The sequence below is a fragment of the Micromys minutus genome (assembly GCF_963924665.1).
Source record: "Micromys minutus genome assembly, chromosome: 2".
NCBI classification, from domain to species: Eukaryota; Metazoa; Chordata; class Mammalia; order Rodentia; family Muridae; genus Micromys; species Micromys minutus.
Genome location: NC_137971.1, coordinates 76,287,402 through 76,306,362, shown reverse-complemented (window position 1 = coordinate 76,306,362; position 18,961 = coordinate 76,287,402). Strand labels below are relative to the sequence as shown.

At 37.9% G+C, this 18,961-nt stretch overlaps 1 protein-coding gene across 2 annotated transcripts in view; it reads left to right on the top strand.

Annotated features, from left to right (window-relative positions):
- Positions 1 to 18,211, top strand: part of LOC308417378 (phospholipid-transporting ATPase ABCA3-like) — a gene marked incomplete at both ends in the record, with an annotated part of 87,661 nt that extends 69,450 nt beyond the window's left edge. For both annotated transcript variants that reach the window (XM_080912658.1, XM_080912657.1), the window contains 8 exons: positions 6,481 to 6,668; positions 7,619 to 7,744; positions 7,969 to 8,163; positions 13,405 to 13,592; positions 13,962 to 14,132; positions 14,505 to 14,695; positions 17,508 to 17,581; positions 18,071 to 18,211. In XM_080912658.1, the coding sequence (XP_080768784.1) occupies positions 6,481 to 6,668; positions 7,619 to 7,744; positions 7,969 to 8,163; positions 13,405 to 13,592; positions 13,962 to 14,132; positions 14,505 to 14,695; positions 17,508 to 17,581; positions 18,071 to 18,211 (1,274 nt within the window). The remainder of the gene's footprint in view (positions 1 to 6,480; positions 6,669 to 7,618; positions 7,745 to 7,968; positions 8,164 to 13,404; positions 13,593 to 13,961; positions 14,133 to 14,504; positions 14,696 to 17,507; positions 17,582 to 18,070) is intronic.
- Between the last annotated feature and the right edge of the window lie 750 nt (positions 18,212 to 18,961).

The following is an 18,961-nucleotide window of genomic DNA, read 5'->3' as shown; positions in this document are numbered from 1 at the left end:
TTAAGACTACAGAATAAAGAATACTGAAAACTTCAAAAGAGGAATTTCAAATTACTCATAATAACTAGTCTCAAAATTATAATAGCCATCCCTATAGAAACCCTAGAAGCCATGAGAGCATGAAATGTGTTTGAAACTCTGAGAGATATATATCATATATATCATATATATATATATCAAAGTTAACTTTTACAATCAATAAAAATCAGAAACCTTTTCAAGCAAACACAAGCTAAGGCCACACATGTGCCAGTAAAATATCACTGTAGAAAATACTTTAAAAAGCCCTATGTGAGGATAAATAAGAAAAGCAGCTGTAATCATAGAACTCAGGAAAGAATTCATTTTATGAAAAAAAATACATAAGTAAATGAGAACTAATGAAGAAGTAAAAATTCTCAACTCAGTAAACCATTAAACTTTGAGATGAATAAGGGAAAGGAAGAGAATAAACAATATTTAAACCAACCAGAAAAACAGCAACAAAATTATGTGAATCAGCAAATACTTGTCTTTATTCTATAATCTTAAATGTTAAATCCCCGATTGCCTCCATTGCCCTCCACCCCATGTTCAGTCAGATGGCGTTGCATTTGTATTGTATTGGTCAGGTTTCTGGCAAAGAATTCTCAAATGATGAATCTCAAATGACTGAGAAGCACCTAAAGAAATGTTCAACATCCTTAGTTGTCAAGAAAATGCAAACCAAAACAAACCTGAAATTCCATCTCACACCAGTCAGAATGGCTAAGATCAAAAACTCAGGGGACAGCAGATGCTGGCGAGGATGTAGAGAAATAGAAACATTCCTCCATTACTAGTAGGATTGCAAACTGGTACAACCACTCTGGAAATCAGTCTGGTGGTTCCTCAGAAAACTGGAAATAATTCTACCTGAGGAGTCAGTTATACCATTCCTGGGCATATACCCCAAAGATGTTCTAACATAATAACAAGGACACATGCTCCACTATATTCACAGCAGCCTTATTTATAAACTAAAAGAAACTGAAACAACCCAGGTATCCATCAACACAGGAATAGATATGGAAATGTGGTACATTTACACAATGTAGTACTACTTAGCTATTAAAAACAATGAGCATGAAATTCTTAGGCAAAGGGTAGGTAAAGGGAGGAAGGGACTTGGGAGAGAAAGAGAAAAGGGAGGGAAAATGGGGGCAGGATCAGGTATGGGAGGAGAAAGGGGAGAAGTACAGAGAGTCAGGAAATTGAGTGGGAGTATGTAGCAGTTGGGGATGGGGAACTGGAGGTAGCCAATACAAAGTCCCAGATGCCAGGGAAGCAAGAAGTTCCCAGAACCCAATGGGGATAGCATTAGCCAAAATAATGAACAAAGGGGAGAGAAAACTTGTAGAGACCATATCTAGTGGTTAGGCATGGCCTCCAGTTGAGAGATGGGGCCACCTACCCACCTCAAAAATGTTAACCAGAGTCATACCTGTCTAAAAAAAATGCAGACACAAAGAGTGAAGGAGAGACTGAAGGAAAGGCCATCCAGAGACTGCCTCACCTAGGGATCCATCCCATCTGCAGACACTTAGTTTCTTATATGCAGCAACATGCTGGATCTTGTCTGTATATCCAGTCTGTTGGCTTATGTCTTTTTATACGTGAGTTAAGTCCATTAATATTGAGAGATATTAAAGACAGATGATCGTTTATTCCTGTTATTTTTGTTGTTGTAGGTGGCATTATATGCATGTGGTTCTCTCCTTTTGGCTTTGTTGTGCAATGATTAATATCTTGGATTTTATTTTTCTTTAATGTAGGCACCCTCCTTGTGTTGGTGTTTTTCTTCTAGAATCCTTTGTAGGACTCGACGGGTAGATAGATATTGTTTAAATTTGTTTTGTCCGGGATTATTTTGGTTTCTCCATCTATATTGAGAGTTTTTCTGGATATAGTAGCCTGGGCTGGCATTTGTGTTCTCTTAGGGTCTGCATGACCTCTTTCCAGGCTCTTCTGGCTTTTAGTATATCTGTTAAGAAGTCTGGTGTAATTCTGATAAGTCTGCCTTTATATGTGACTTGACCTTTTTCCCTTTCAGCTTTTAATATTCTTTCTTTCTTCTGGGCATTTAGTGTTCTGATTATTATGTGATTAGGGGATTTTCTTTTCTGGTCCAATCTATTTAGTGTTCTTCTGGCTTTTTGTATGTTTATGGCCATTTTTTTCTTTAGGTTGGGAGAGTTTTCTTCTATGATTTTGTTGAAGATGTTTTCAGTTTTTTTGAGCTGAGAATTTGTCTGCTCTCCTGTTCCTAATATTCTTAGGTTTGCTCTTTTCATTGTGTCCTGAATTTCCTAGATGTTTGGGGTTAAGAGTTTTTTATTTTTTTAATTTTCTTTGACAATTGTGTCAATGTCATCTAAGGTATCTTCTACACCTGAGATTCTTTCTTCTATCTCTTTCATTTTGTTGGTGATGCTTACATCTGTTAATTCCTGACCTCTTTCCTAGGTTTTCAATTTCAAGGGTTCCTTCCATTTGTGTTTTCTTTTTTGTTTCTACTTCTACTTTTATGTCTTAGACTGCTTTGTTCAATTTCTTCACCTGTTTAATTGTGTGTTTCTGTATTTCTTTAAGTGATTTATTTGTTTTTTCTTTAAGGGCTTCTACCTGTTTACCTGTGTTTTCCTGTATTTCTTTCAGTGAGTTATTTATATCCACTTTAAAGAACTTGATTATCTTCATGATTTTAGGTCAGGTTTCTGATTTACAGATGTGTTGGTCTATCCAGGGCTTGCTGTGGTGGGAAAACTGGGTCCTGATGGTGCCAAAGCATATTGGCTTCTGTTGCTTATAGTCTTGGGCTTGCCTCTTGCCGTCTGGTTATCCCTGATGTTAGCTGGTCTGGCTGTCTCTGTCTGGTGTCTGCCTCTTGTGTCCCTGAGTTGCTGCTGGTCTCCTGGATATAGCAGACCTCCTGTGGGGCCCTCAGGCTGTGGGGTCTTCAGAGGGGTAGAGAAGCTGCTCATCTGTTGCCCTGGCTGCAGCAGATCTCCTTGGTGGCCTTCAGACTGTTGGCTCTTCAGAGTAGCAGTCAAGCTGTTGCCCTGCATATAGCTGTTCTCTTGTGGGGGGTGCTTCAGACTGTGGGGTCTGTTGCCCTGTGTGCTGCAGAACTGTTGTCCTGTGGGCAGCAGACCTCCTGGAGACCTTGAGACTGGTATCTCCAGAAGAGCAGGCAAGCTGGTGATCTGCCCTGGCAGAAGGCACTGGCCAAAGGGGAATGAGCAGGAGATTTGGAAGAGATTAGTTCCAAGACCACTGGGCTCCTCAGGATTCCCAGCAGGTGTGACTGTTTGGAAGTTTCTTATCATTTGCCCTTAATGCGGCAGACCTCCTGGAGGCTTTGAAACTGGTGTTTTCAGAGGAGCAGACAAGCTGGTGATCTGCTCCAGCAGAAGGCATTAAAGCTTTTGTTTGTGTGTTTTGGTTTGGTGTGGTTTGGTGTGGTTTGGTTTGGTTTTGGTTCTTTGTAGAAGGTTGTCATGTAGCACAGTGCAGCACTGAAATCACTGCTTAAACAGGCATGACCCTGAATTTCCCATTCTCCTACTTCTACCTCCCTAATGTTGGGATTGAATATCCAGCTATGAAGTGAGATTTATAAAATTGTGTATGAATAGACAATGTATATACTCCTAAGGGTAAGTTGATATCAACTCCAACTGATCTTTTTCATGTACAGTTTAATGTTAATTCTAAGCTGGGCCTTGAGTGATGGCTCAGTAGTTAAGATCCCATACTGCTCTTCTAGAGGACTCAAGTTTTACTCCAAGTACTCATATTGATCAGCTCACAAATACCTTTATCTAACTCCATATGAATTGCTCACCTCTAGTTCCTGCACTCACTTGTATACACACACACACAAATACACACAAACACAAACACACACACATACATACACAACATACATGCATGTACACACACTTAAAATATTTTTTAGAAAAGAAAATCATTTTTAATGAAATCCCACAAACAGAATGTTCATCTCAATTCTCATGATGATCACTAAGAAGGTGACACCCACAGAAATAAGAAAGAAACTAAACTGTCCTACAGAAAAACAAAAGTGGAATAACTGAAGAACAAAAAGGATATGACATATAAGGCAAATGAAAAAATGACAGACATACTTTACATGTAAATTAATTGAATGCTCTAATGAAAAGGCATATGTAGTCAGAAATTATTTGTTAATAATGTAAGTATAGGCTGTCTTTAAAAGACTAATATTAGGTATAAAAATACAAATACATTAAAAATAAAAATGGAAAAAATAATTCTCTGCAAATAAAAGCCAGAAGACAACATCACTGGCTATACTAATATTAACTATATTATATATACTTTATAAGTATATTATATATACTAATATAATAAAGTAGATTATAACTCAAAATTTTATGAGGTATAAAATCAAATTTTTATAGAAATAAAGGTTTCACATCATTCATTATATATTAAGATGCAACAAAGCACTAAAATATATTAAGCAAACTATAGAAATAAAGGGGAGATATTAGATATGTACTAATAGTTGGAGACTTTAGTGCTCCATAGTTTTTGTTTGTTTGTATGCTTGTTTATTTTGGGTTGAGTTTGGTTTGGTTTGGTTTGGTTTGGTTTGGTTTGGTTTGGTTTGGTTTGGTTTGGTTTGGTTTTGAGACAAGATTTCACTTTATAGCTTTGACTGTCATGGAACTTACTATGTAGACTAGGCTTTCCCTGATCAAACTCACAGAGATCTACCTTCCTCTACCTCCCAAGTGCGAGATTAAAGGTGTATGCCCTTGCACCCAGCTTCAGGGTTCCATACTCAATGTTAGATAGAGCACAAGATATATGAATAACATCTTAAATCAACTGACCCTAGCAAATCTATGTAGAACACTCAACCTAGCAATGACAGAATACATGCTTACATGCAATAATCTCCAGGATCACAGTTTAAACCACAAGTCTAGATACATTTGAAAACACTGATGTTATGTAAAATATCTTCTGTAACAGTAACAGAATGAAACTAGAAATTAGTGATAAAGGAATGTTGGAAAATTATAAATATATTGAAATTAAACTGCATGCTTAGAGAATCATAATTTCAAAAAAGTTTCAAAAGGGTAATTAGAAAATAGGTGAATGAAACAACATGTCAAAATTTATAGTTTGCATTGAAAGAAACTCTTGAGGGGAAATTTATACTGTAAATACATACATTTTAAGAGAAGGGATTTGTAGGTATCTGTCAAATTCATTTGCTTCATAACATCTGTTAGTTTCATTGTTTCTGTATTTAGTTGCTGTTTCAATCACCTTTCCATTAATCAGAGCTGGGTGTAGAAGTCCCCTACTACTATTGTGTAGAGTTCAATGTCTCATTTGAGCTTTAATAAAGTTTTTTTATGAATGTGGGTTCCCTTGCATTTGGGACATAGATGTTTAGAATTGAGGTATCACTTTGGTAGACTCAAAGAAATCAGTAGTCCTTCCTTATACAAACCATAAACATGCTGATAAAGAAATTAGCAAAACAGGGGCTAGAGAGGTGGCTCATCAGGTAAGAGCACTGACTACTCTTCCAGAGGTCCTGAGTTCAATTCCCAGAAACTGCATGGTGGCTCACAATCATCTGTAATGGGAACTGAGGCCCTCTTCTGGTGTGTCTGAAGACAGGGACAGTGTACTTACATCCATAAAATAAATAAATTATTTTTTTTAAAAAGAAAAATAACACCCTTTACAATAGTCATGAATAATAAAAAATATCTTGGAGTAATTCTAACTATGCAAATGAAAGACCTATATGACAAGAACTTCAAGTCACTGATGAAAGAAATTGAGGAAGATATCAGGAGATGGAAAGATCTCCCATGTTCATGGATAGGTAGGATTAACATAGTGAAAAATGGTCATTTATCAAAAGTAATATACAGATTTTATGCAGTCCTCGTCAAAATGTTATAGACATTGAAAGAGCAATTCTCAGCATCATATGGAAAAAAAATCCAGGATAACCAAAACAAAGCTAAACAATAAAAGAATTTCTGGAGGGATCACCATCCCTGACCTCAAGCTACTACAGAGCAATATTTATTAAAACTGTGTGGTATTGGTATAGAACCAGATAAGTTGAAAAATAGAATCTAATTGAAGACCCAAAAATAAACCCATACCTAGACTTTTTACAAAAAAAAAAAAAAAAAACTAAAACCACATAATGAAAAAAAGAGAGCATCTTCAATAAATAGTGCTGGACTAATTGGATGTCTGCATCCATATTTATCATATTATTCATTTTGCATTCCGCTCACAGTCTCCTTTCCAGTCACTCCCTCCCATAATTCTAACCTCCTCCCTCCTCTGAGCAGGTGGGTCCCCCTGGGAATTCCCTAACCTGGGCTGGACCAGGTTTTTAAATAAAGAGACTGTCTCTTGTACCCACAGACACTCAGAACAACGTGTTTGGCTTTGGAGAGCATGGGATCGGGAAGTTTCTCATCACACTTGCTACCATGGGCTTGGTTTTTCTCCTCCTGCTTCTCTCCCTGGAGTCTCTTTCTGGCAGCCTGAAGAGCTTTGTATTTCGAAACATTATTTTCTATTTCTACAATAAGTTATTAAAAGGCAGACATGTAAGTAACTAACTGGACTTTAACTATAATTTAAAGAAAGCAAACCCCTTGGTTGGAAAAAATTTAATTTCTATTTTCTCACTTCTATTACTTTTTTAAAGAAAATATTATTTGATTACACTAAAATAGATCTGTGGCTCACTTGAGGTATAAGCATCTTAGAGTTTAGTACAAAATTTTGAATCCTCTAAGAAATCTGTCCTGGGTTAGCTCAACTAAAATAATTGCCTTTGTGCTGGCAAGAACACACTGCTCACTCTAACTATAGAAACATATTTTTTTAGTCTTTGAAATTTTACACACTGTATTTTGATCATATTTCCTTCCTTCCCTCAGCTCCTCCCAGATCCAGCCCCTATTTCATGCCCACCCAACTTTGTGTCCTCTTTTTAATTTTTAAACCCACTGGGTCCAATTTATGCTGCCCAAATATTCTTGGATGTGTAACTTTACACTGGAGTTCATACCCTTAAAGGGTTCATACCCTTAAAAAATCTATGGCTCCCAGCAGCCATTAATTAATTACCAATAGCTCCTCAGCTAACATTGGGATTTTGTGTTTGCCTTCCTGATCCATGCTGGGATTTTGTCTAGCTTGAGCTTGTGCAGGCCTTGTGCAGCTGAGTCAACTGTTGTGTTTGTGTGTGCATGTACCGTACTGGGTTCAGAAATCCGTTTCCTAGTAGTCATTCACTGCCCCTGGCTCTTACAGATTTTTTTATAACAATTATTTTATAGAATTCTGTCTGACTCTCTTCCACTGTCATACTCTTCTAAATTAAAGCCATCCAGAAGCATGTTTGCATGTAAGAATTCAGGAGACAGAAATGCCTTAGAAACCGCTCAAGTGTTTTCTCATATCCTTCAGGTTAGCTTTCTTAAAGCTGTTGGCTTAAGCCAGTTCTCTGGAGGCTGTTCCCATGTTACTACTCCTTATTTTGAAAATATAGGATGTAGTATCTAAGCAGAGAACCAAAGAAGATGAGGATGAAGACATAAGAAAAGAAAAAAGAAAAGTCTTTACACTGCTGCTCAGGTTACAGAACATCCCACTGGTCCTTAATGAAGTTTCAAAGGTAATGACATTAATGACTAGCTGCCTTGGGGATTAAGCATCTTCCCTGCCTGGAATTTACCCGAGGCTGTACTGGTTCTGCAGTTCTGCAAAGGGCTGGAAGGGAAAGTGCTCTCATGGAACCGTCACAGTTTTTTAACTTTAGGAGTCTAAGGTAATGGCTGTGGTTGACCCATGACCAGTGTCTCAGTTGTGAGTTTTTTTTTTTTTTTTTAACTTTCTCAGATTTATTTTAAGTGCCCTGTTGTCAAGGCTGTGAAAAATATCTCCCTTGTAGTCAGGAAGTCAGAGTGCTTTGGATTGCTTGGATTAAATGGAGCTGGGAAAACTACTACATTCAAAATGCTGACCGGAGAAGAGACTATCACCTCTGGAATTGCGTTTATTGATGGCAATAGAGTCACTAAAAACCCAAGAAAGGTATTTCTCTTCTTAGCCAGTGCCCTCATGTCTTGATGGAGGAGTCAGACAAATTGTTGCAGAACAGAGGAGGGAAGCTAAGGGTCCTGAGACATAAGTCCTCATATCTCAGAATTGACAGACTCCAAGGGGAAACCATTCCTGCCTATGAAACAAAATGTCTGTAAATTGATCCAACTGGAATCAAAGAGAACAGCTATTACATATAACCTGCTCTGAGATAGAATTTGAAATACACTAATTAGAAGAAAATGATTCTGAGAAGAAATAGAAAGGATTGAAAGGATTCAGCTCTATGTGTTTGTAAGTGAGGGGGGAAAGGGAGGAAGAATGGTACTCGGATTTCTTTGTTGTACTTCTGGGTGTGAAAGTGTCAGTCTCCAAGACGGTAAATATCTTGAGAGAGTATGTTTGCAGGCACTGGATCTTGAGGCATCTATGATACATTTAAATGGGAATATAGACTGAGCAGTAGGAACACTTAATAGTAGAGTTCTACATTTTCAAAGTACAGATGAAATGTAAATTGTGAAAGTGGATGAGATAATCTATTAGGAATGTGTACACTGGAAAGGATATGGACTTAATTTGGTGGGGTATCAACACTGAAATACTGACTAAAGGAACTGGAAAAGAAACCATGAAAACTGGAGAGCTTAGAGGGAAAATCTGACTAATTTTTTTTCTTTTGAGCCAGATAAAAAATAAACTTTCAAGAAAGAAATTGACTAGTGATTTTGGATACAGCCAACCTGCAAAGTGTCTAGTGGGTTTCTCTGAAGCCTGCGACAGGCTCTGGAGTGATACACAGAGAAGCCAGGTCATGGGGATAGTGTGTACACAGGTTTGAAGAAAGCTGCACGTGCAACCAAGGGAAATTGAAGGATTACACCTGGGATGTCAGTCGTTAACAAGACAGACCAACTTTTACAACCCAGAGCATAGAGCAACCAGAGCATGTTTACCTCAGGGCAGTGCGGAAAGTCTAAACTGAACAAACCATCCGCTACTTACGGCATACGTGGAAACAGTATATGTGGGGCACAGCTAGCGAGCCTCAGTCCTTCTCGTACAGAACTCTGCTCCAGCCCTTCACGCTATCATTCTCCAGACATCATTGATATGCAGTCAACTACGAATGTCTGTTTTCATTCTATTAGGGCTATGGTCGTATACCACACACTACCGTTTGAAGGTACCAGATTGCTTGCCCTGGGTGGCTGTGTGAGTGTGCACAGTGGCAGTGTATGACAGTGTCTATTTCCCCAACTTAAAACATTAGGTTATCTGACCCAGCCTGCCAATATTTCTTTAGTGTGCTTCATTTTTTAAAATGCCATTCTAACACTTTTTCTCTTATTGTGAGTGAGATTATATAACTCTAGGAAATATTTAAAAGATAGCCAGTTTTCTTTCCTATAAGCAGTCCATGTGTATCCTTTATACATTTCTTTTTTCTATATTGCATTTTATTGTTGGAAAGATAACATGATGATACCTAAGTACATTTTGTAAGTAGTTTTTAAATCACTTCCTGCACATCATGCTTCCAGTCACTGCGCAATAACACCAAGCAACATCATGTCAGAGTCAACAACGCTATCAGGTGAACGACTGCTGGCCTGTCTTCAGATGAGCTGTTCCATGCCTTAGCATGCAAAAGCTGATTGACTAGTCTGGCCTTCTCTAGTAAATAATTCACTAATTAATTCATGGTTTAGGAACAAATGTCCTCCTAACCCCCTGTAGCCTTCCCAATCTCTATGTAAAGAAACAGCTCCATTTAAAAAAAAATAAAATAGAATAACCTTTTATTGGTTCTTTCTGAATTTCACATAATGCATCCCAATCCCACACATCCTCCCTCCCACTATAACACTTGCAAAGTTCCCTACCACACAGGGATGGGAAAGCTCAGAGCGAAAACTGTAGTGTGCCATAGTATGTCTCACAGAATACTCTTTTGTCCATACTTATTTGCTTGCGAATGTTCACAGCAATGACTCATGGGTCTGACACAAGACCTCCGGTTTCTGCCACTCAATCAACACTGGAACCTCACTGGGACTCCGCACAGAGATATTGTTGTTGCCCTGTGTCATGGAGATCTATAATTTTGATTCTGTAGGGCCAGCTCCTTTTTGTACTCTAGCAGTTCATCAGCGGGTAGAGGTTGGGGTGGGCCATTCAAAGTTCTGGATGTGGGCCTGAGAGGTGTGTGAGCTGGTCAGCCTGCTGGGTCTCCCACTCGCCCGCCCTCAGCTCACCTGCAAACTACACATTCAGGACCAGCTCTACTATGCTACCCAGTAGAGGTTCTGGGCCTGCTCTTCTGAGTGTGGCAGCCAGCTAGAGATAATGTCAGCCCTTCTGCTTCCATGCTTCCAGGGTCGAGTCTCCCACGATGCCCAGATGAGCGATGGGGCAGTTTTTTACAACCCTATAATATGAGCATTTCCCTGGGCAACAGCTCAGACCAAGGACATCTGCCTGGCCTTTTGTGATAACAGACCCAGACATGACCCCTGGTGACAGTGCAGGCCAGGAGCCTATCATGGTCCCAGACGCAATCACTGGCTATTCACGTCAGGCTGTCCCTCACCACCCTCGAGTCTCAGTTCTGCCTCTCTTCATTGCACCCTCATCCTTCTGTTTCTCTTCAACTTCTCCACCACTTACTTGCTTCTGTTAGTAGCACCTGAGGTGTCTGAGTGTCTGGAATCATTTCAGGAGTGCTATGCCCCACTTGTGCATTATAGCATCAGACAGGGTCTACACTTGACTAGATGGGTAGTCATCTCGGGCTAACTCCTTATGGACAGGTGGTTATCTCATGCTAGCTCCCAGTCCAGTCTGGTAATTGTCTCTGGCTCAATCCTTGCCCAGCCTACCCAAGTGGACCCATGTAAGAGTCATCTGTCTCAGGTTCAATGGGTCCCAGATAGGGTTCTTCTAGTCTGCAGCTTATTCCATATTCTGGGAATACCTGCGGGTACTGGACTTGTGGTCATCTCAGGCCTGCTTTACTCAGGAACTGTTAAGTCCTTATCATTCTGATATTCATATCTCAGATAACTGAACGCAGACATAGTCTCTCTCCTCTCTGCCCCTTACTCACACAGCAGCCACACCTGCACTTTATTTCTTGATTGTTAGCATTTTTCTTAATAATTTCTTAGAATTCTCCAGTTCAGAGATGCCTGAGTCCTTATTTGGTGAGTTCAGTAACCCAGAACGAAGATGTGGAGTCAGTGAAAAGGAGGACTCTGGTCACATTTTGTCATTCAAGCAAGTGGCTCTGAATAGTTCAAGCCGTCTTTATTTATACAGAATTTTAGAACATTCAAATACATACAGTTTCAGATTTTTTTCCTGTAATCATTTATCCAAGAATCTCAACAAGTACTTATGAAAATTCATTTTAAGTTCCCCTTATTTCCTTGTGGTCAGTCATTACCCTTTTCCCTTATGTAAGCAGTGCAGTATTGCAATCCAAATATTATGGCATAGCTATGCACACCTGAATACTGCAAGCCATAATGATTTAGGTATTGTATTGCAAGCCAAAATGATTATATTTAGCCAGATACATCTATTTGTGCATAGACCGGCAGCAAACATGCGGTTTCAAAGTGAAAGACAATTAGAGTCCAAATTTTTAACAGGAATATAACCTTTGTGTTTTATCACCTTCTAATTCAGCATGCTCACACAATCTTTTTAAGTTGTCTTTTATAACATAATCTATCTTAGTTTTATAGTATGGTTCTGCCCTATACAACTTCTCTATAAAGAACAGAGACTAACACTTCTCCCTCAACTCATACTGTCCTTTCTTTTGAATAAGCCCTTACCTAAGGCAAAGATGACTCTATCCAACTTACAATTTTTTTGAGAGCATAGCAAATTTTACTAACTTATCCTAAGAATGAACTAACTTCGTGCATATATATATACATGATGACTAGTTTATTCTTTTATCTCCAAATTACATTTAACTTCATGTTAATATGTTAGTTTTACTTGATCAATTTTTTATTTGTGACATCGTTATTTTATTTGTATGTACATGTTTATATGTATGAATAGTTATGTGGTTACACATGCACACATTTGTATTTGGAGAGGCCAGAGGTCAGCATTGAGTATCTTCCTCAGTTATTTTTCCACCTTAATTTTTGAGACAGTGTCTCACTGAAGCTGAAGTTCACCAGTTGACTAGGTTTCCTGGCCAGCAATTCCTCAGGATCTACCTCTCCCCGACTGCTGCCAGGCCCAGCTTTTCATGTGAAGGCTAAGGATCTGAACATCAGTCTTCAGACTTGGATGAAAAGCATGTTACCAACTATGCCACCTCTCCAGGCCCCCAAACATAAGTTTGAGCTCAGGAATTTCCATGTGTTTCTTTGTTGGGTTTTATTTTCTCACTTATCTGAAATACAAACTTTTTTCATTATCCTCACTTAAGAGCAGTTGTTAGAGTTTATTTAAAAGATGCCTCTGATTACTCCAGTGTTGTGGTTGAGCCCAGTTTCTACTCTGTTCACTGAAGTGTAGTTAATTTGCATACATCTTTTGCCAATTAATTTTAGACTATATCTTGAACATCAATAATAATGTGTTGGGAGAGTTTTACTTCTGCTATATTCCTTCTAGAATTTTAAGTATTTTAACAGGCATTTGAGAGGGTTGAATTCACACTGTAAATTTTACTCTACATTACTCATGAAGTGATAAGGTTGCCTTAATTCTTTCAGCACTAACTTGCCTAAATACATAAAAATATATACCCCTATATCGTTTACATATGGTTATTTACAGATAGTTTAGAATTTCTGTCTGTGAGAGAGCTGATCTGGCAGAGATTAGCTGACCATTGCTGTAAATAAAATAGTTTAATTGGGATATTAACATAGCTAGTTCTCTCTTAAAGACCCAAACAAATGTTTGAATAGGCAACTTCATCTAACAGACAAAGTCCTATTTGGGGCACATAGAAGTAATATGCAATACATTTATGTTGAAATTCCAGCTAGTGATATTGATGCCTTCTCTTACTTCACTAAACTCCATCTATATAAATGCTAAAGGTAGAAAAATCAACTGTTTCTAATGGGAATTATAGGGGTATCAACCTTTCTTAGTAGTATGAGTTAAACATCTTCACATCCTGTACCTTACCCCTGTGAGATTTATCCTCTGTGTAAGAGCTGACCCTCATCGGTACCCTTTTGGATTCAGATTAGGTCACGAATTGGTTACTGTCCTCAGTCTGAGTCTGTGCTGAACCACATGACAGGCCGAGAATCATTGATCATGTACGCTAGGTTGTGGGGGGTCCCAGAGCAAGAAATCAATGAGTATGTGGAAGCCTTTCTGCATTCGGTGCACCTGGAACCCATTGCTGATCAGTTTATCCACACATACAGGTGAGACACTGTGTCATTCTATTAAGTGCACTATCCTGTGCTTCTACTGTTGAGAGTGAATTCCCACAAAGCCCACCTCTACTTGTGACACAAGGAGGCAGTGGCTAAAATAACCTAGCACCCTGCCAAGCTCAGACATCAGGAAAACATCATATCCTACTTGGGACTTGGATAGAGTTAACCTTTTACATATTTGAACAATTTTTTCATTAAAAATAGAATCTCTGTAACTATGGAGATAACACACACACACACACACAAACATACATATAATAATCATCAGTTTCTAGTCTTATCCTGTATCCTGAATGTACAAATGATTCTATGAGTTAATGACATATATTACTCTTTCTTCTTCACATTGTGAAGTGCCGGAAGCAAACGTAGGCTAAGCATTGCTATCGCCCTAATGGGAAAGTCGTCAGTTGTCTTCCTGGATGAACCATCTACTGGCATGGACCCAGTAGCTCAGCACCTGCTTTGGGACACCATTACATGGATCTGTAAGAGTGGTAAAGCTATCATCATAACTTCCCACAGGTAAGAGCCATTGGAATCTTGGCTGGAAACTAGAAGAAACTGCAGTGGGTATAGGTTAAAATTTATTTCCACCAGGATTATGAGTCCGTAAACCTTCCTAAACATAGGAGCTACAGAGAAGCAGCTGTGGGTGAACCTGCTACATGTGAGAGCTCAGTTGACTGATACAATCAACTGAGAGAAAATACTAATTAGCTAATTCAATGAGGATTTGGGTATGTACTGCTTTAAATTTCCAAATGTCCTCTTTCCAAATATGATCTTAGTGGTGACCATCTGTAATGCCAAGACTTCCAGTTCTAAGACTTCCAACCCTAGCTGTTTGAATGTATTTCCTGAGTCTCCAAAGATGTATTTTCTTTTTCCTCCCAGAATGGAAGAATGCGAGGCCCTCTGTTCTAGGCTAGCCATCATGGTGAAAGGGAGGTTTACATGCCTGGGCACCCCACAGCACCTCAGAAAGAAGTTTGGTCATATATATTCTCTAACAGTAAAGATCAATATTGCTAAGGATGAAGATAAAGTAGAGGAGTTCAAAGATTTCATTAAAGCAACCTTCCCAGGTAACTTAGGTGTGGTTGACTAATCACTACTAAGTCATGTGTACTATTCTGCTACATGTTTTCAATTATACTTCTCATTGAACTGCTCATATTTATTGGACCCTTATACTAAGCTCCGTTAATAATTTCTATGAATTTCTGGGTTGGGTGAAGTTTGTTTTCAACACTGGGCCTTTGCTATCAGTTTGTAAAGAGCAACCTATTAGCAACAGCCTGAGTTGTTTGAGAATTCCTGTGTGATTCCTTTGACCAAGAACTCAATATGCTATAACCCAGACTCTGTTATAGAAGCTTTGTTTGGTGACAAGAAATAGCCAATTGTGACTCAGTGCCCCTGACTATTTGGAGAGTTTATTGGACTCACCTTCATATATTTTAGGAAATTTCTACTGATTTTCACACCAGCCCTCAAATGCCCTTCAATTATAGCTTTCTCTTCCAACATCACTTTCTTCAACTCTTCTCTCCTTCTCCCCACCTGATCTTAACATTCCTACCCCCTCCAAGCACCTAATCCATCCATAAAATTTATTCTATTTCCTTCTCTCAGGGAGATCCATGCCCTAGTCCTTTCCTCTGTACCTAACTTCTATGGGTCTATAAATTATAGTTGAATTATTGTTATTTGCTTAATGGCCAATATCTACACACAAGTGAATATAAACCATATTTTTATTTTTCTGAGTCTGGGTGACCTAATTCAAGATGATATTTTTCAATTCCATCCATTTGCCTACAAATTTCATAATTATTTTTTAACAGCTGAATCATATTTTATTGTATAAATGTGCCACATTTTCTTTATCCATTCTTCAGATGAGGGCAAGCTAGGTTGTTTTCAGTTACTAGCTATTATAAATAGGACAGCAACAAATGTGGTTGAGCAAGTGGCCTTGTGATAGGATGAAGCGTCCTTTTGGGTATGTACCTGGATCTTGAGGTAGACTGATTTCCAATTTTCTGAGGAACTGCCATACTGATTTCCACAGTTATATCCATAGTAGCTACACATTTCTACCAGCAATGGATTAGTGTCCCCTGTACTTCACATCCTTGCCAGAATGAACTGTCACTTGTGTTTTTTATCATATCCATTATAACAAGTATAAGATGGAATCTCAAAGTACTTTTGATTTGCGTTTCCTTGATAGATGAGGATGCTACATTTCTTTGTTTCTCAGCCATTTGAGTTTCCTCTTTTGAGGAGTATCTGTTCAAATATGTACACATTTTAATTGCATTATTTGTTTTCTTGGTATCTAGTTTTTTTTAATTTCTTCATATACTTTGGATATTAGCCTTCTGTTGTATGTGTAGTTAATGATATATAGCTATATATTACAACATATCTTAAAAGATAGAAATTAAATGAATATGTAGTATGTGTGTCTTTGTAAAAAGCACAGTGAATTCAAAAAAACATTTTTGGGGGCCTGCCCAGCTTTCATTTTCTTTTTGCTATATTTCTCTGATATTTACCAGACAGTGTGATATTTTTGTTTTCCCCTATGCTGTGTGTGTGTGTGGTGTGGTGTACATGTGTGTCTGTGTGTTGTGTGTGTGTATATGTGTGTAGTGTGATTGCTTGTGCATGTATATGAAAACAAAGCAATTCCTATTAATAATAACACAGTAAAGATAAGAGAGGTTTAACATGGAAACCATAGGTGCTTAATTAAGAAAGTGGTTGACTTTAAAGAAGAGAAAATTAGTTGGTCACAACACAGACGGCAACTAGAGTATTAGGTGTTGGTTATATTTAACCTTACAGTGAGTCTAAGCTGTACATGTTAATTACTTTCTGTCACTCTGATAAATTACTATGTCTAAAGCAATTTTTAGGAGAAAGTTTATTTTGGCTCATGGTTCTAGAGGGTTAAAATCCATAATGTCAGCAGTCAACCAGAGCAGGAAACTGAGGGATTACATCATCAACTGCAAACCAAAGCAAGGAGAGCAAAATGAAAGTAGGATGAAGCTCTGAACTCTCAAAGCCTGTGCTCAATGACATATTTCCTCCAAATAGCAACACAGACTCTTCATAAGAGCAGTCCACTCTGAGATCCTATATATGTGTGTTTGATATTTCACACTAAGAATCTTGAGAACTTTAAAACTACTCTTGATTCTCTATATGGATTCATTACAAAAAAATAAATAAATAATTCCATTCTTATGCACATTTATTTTAACTTGTCTTTATAACCCCTGTTAATTCCACTCACAGTGATTCCCAAGTACATGCTATTAAACATGAATGCATCCTACTAATTAGAAGTGGCCACAGTATTTCTACCAAACACTAGAATTCATACTAATTGTGAGTTTTTCAATTGATCATGTAAGCTATGATTTTTTTTCCAGATTTAATTAGCCAACTCTCTGCAGTTTTTCAAACTGTAAGTAATAAAGCAGTATTTTATGAGGAATTAAATATACTAAGATAACTACGGTCATTCCTATTAGTGATTATAATCTTGAGAATTATACCATCTTTTGTATTAATTGAACATATTTCCTCTGGCATATGTGTGAGCCATTGAAATAAAAATTATATAGAAGTTTTTTTAAACTACCAAATAGTAGTAGCCATTGCATACCTGTAGTTCTGGAACATGATAGGCAGAGGCAGTTGGATTGCCATAAATTCAAGAGAAGCCTGAGCTACATAGCAAGTTCCAGGTCATCCTGGGTTAGTATGTTCCAGGTCATCCAACACTATAAAACAATACTATATCTTTTTTATTATTACTCCAAAGAAACATTATGATTTTCTCCATTACTCATTGGTCAAAAATCTTTCTCTTCTTAGGTAACATCAAATTCCAGGAATTTCATGGGACTATTGGCTACTATATTCCAAGCAAGGAAATCTGCTGGGGAAAGGTGGTTGTGAAATTCATGCCAATCCAATGTGTTAATAGAAGACAAATAGAAAACACTGGGACTTAAGCATATAGAATGAGAATCTAATTAGAAGAGAATTAGAAATTGTGTTACTTTCCCAAGGCCTCCTAAATTTAATTGAGTCTTCTGACCCCTAAATTCTATTATTATGTCCCCAACAAGAGAATGGCAATGGTTAGGTAGGCATGGATGGGTAGGCCTGCAATCCCTGGACTCTTGGAAGCTGAGACAAGAGACTCTCCAGTTCGAATAAAGCCTGGGTTACGTGTAGAGTTTCTGTATAAAAAGCATGTGCAAGCAAAATTATGTGGCAGGCAAGACAGCTGTTTCCTGTCTGCTTTTCCATCTTGTGCTTTGTGGCTTCTCTTATCTTTTTGTCCTTGTTAGGGAAGGTCAAGTGGAGGAAGGGTCACCTAGAAATACTACATGATAACTTTACCTTTGTTTGTCTGTTTGTTTGTTTTTAAGGTATTTGAAATTTTGGAGGAAGCTAAAGTGCTTTTCAAGTTAGAAGACTATTCTGTCAAACAAGTAACCCTGGAACAAATCTTTCTGACCTTTGCCAATACTGATAAAATGAAAACTTATCAGGAAATAAAACTGCAGTAAGCTTGCAATCCAACCAGTGATCCTCTTTCTTGGACTGCTGCCTGCACTGAGTACATAGAAGTCTTGTGATATACATCTACAAATAAAAACCCTGAGGGAGATAGTTTGCAGACATTGAAAGTTAAAGTGAATAACAGGTTATCTGAACTATGAAGAGTCATTTTGCTCTACTTCTGAATTTAAAAATTAGCACTTTATTCTTCTTCTGCCTCTCATACACAGCTCCAAAAGTCTCTTCAAATCTTAGTCATGAACTAAGCCAAACTCTTAGCTCGGACACTAACCAGCTTCTTTATCTCTGGTCTTTGCTCACATTCTCTCAACTTCAGGTTTCCTGTCTGTTGGCCAGGATTAACACTTTCTACTTTTATGAGCTCAGAGGATGGAGTGGAGTCATTTAGAAAAAGCATATTGACCAGTAGAAAGTAAGCTATTACTTTTGTTTAGGACTATATTTTTACATTTTAATTTATTTACTTTTAATTTTTATATAGGCATACATTTTACATTGAACATCCCTCCCACTTGAGCTCTCTCTTTGCTTGACTTTCCATCTCTTGTTTGTTTCGTTTGCTCCTGTGGATGCCTTCTGCTCTCATTTTACACATACATACATGATTTTACTTGACCATGTAAAACCTAGGACCACAAAATGAGAGGCTATATTTGTCTCTCTAAGACTAGCTTAATTTGCTTAATATGACTTTGTGTGTGTGTTCATTTATTGGCAAATAATTTAACCTCATTTTC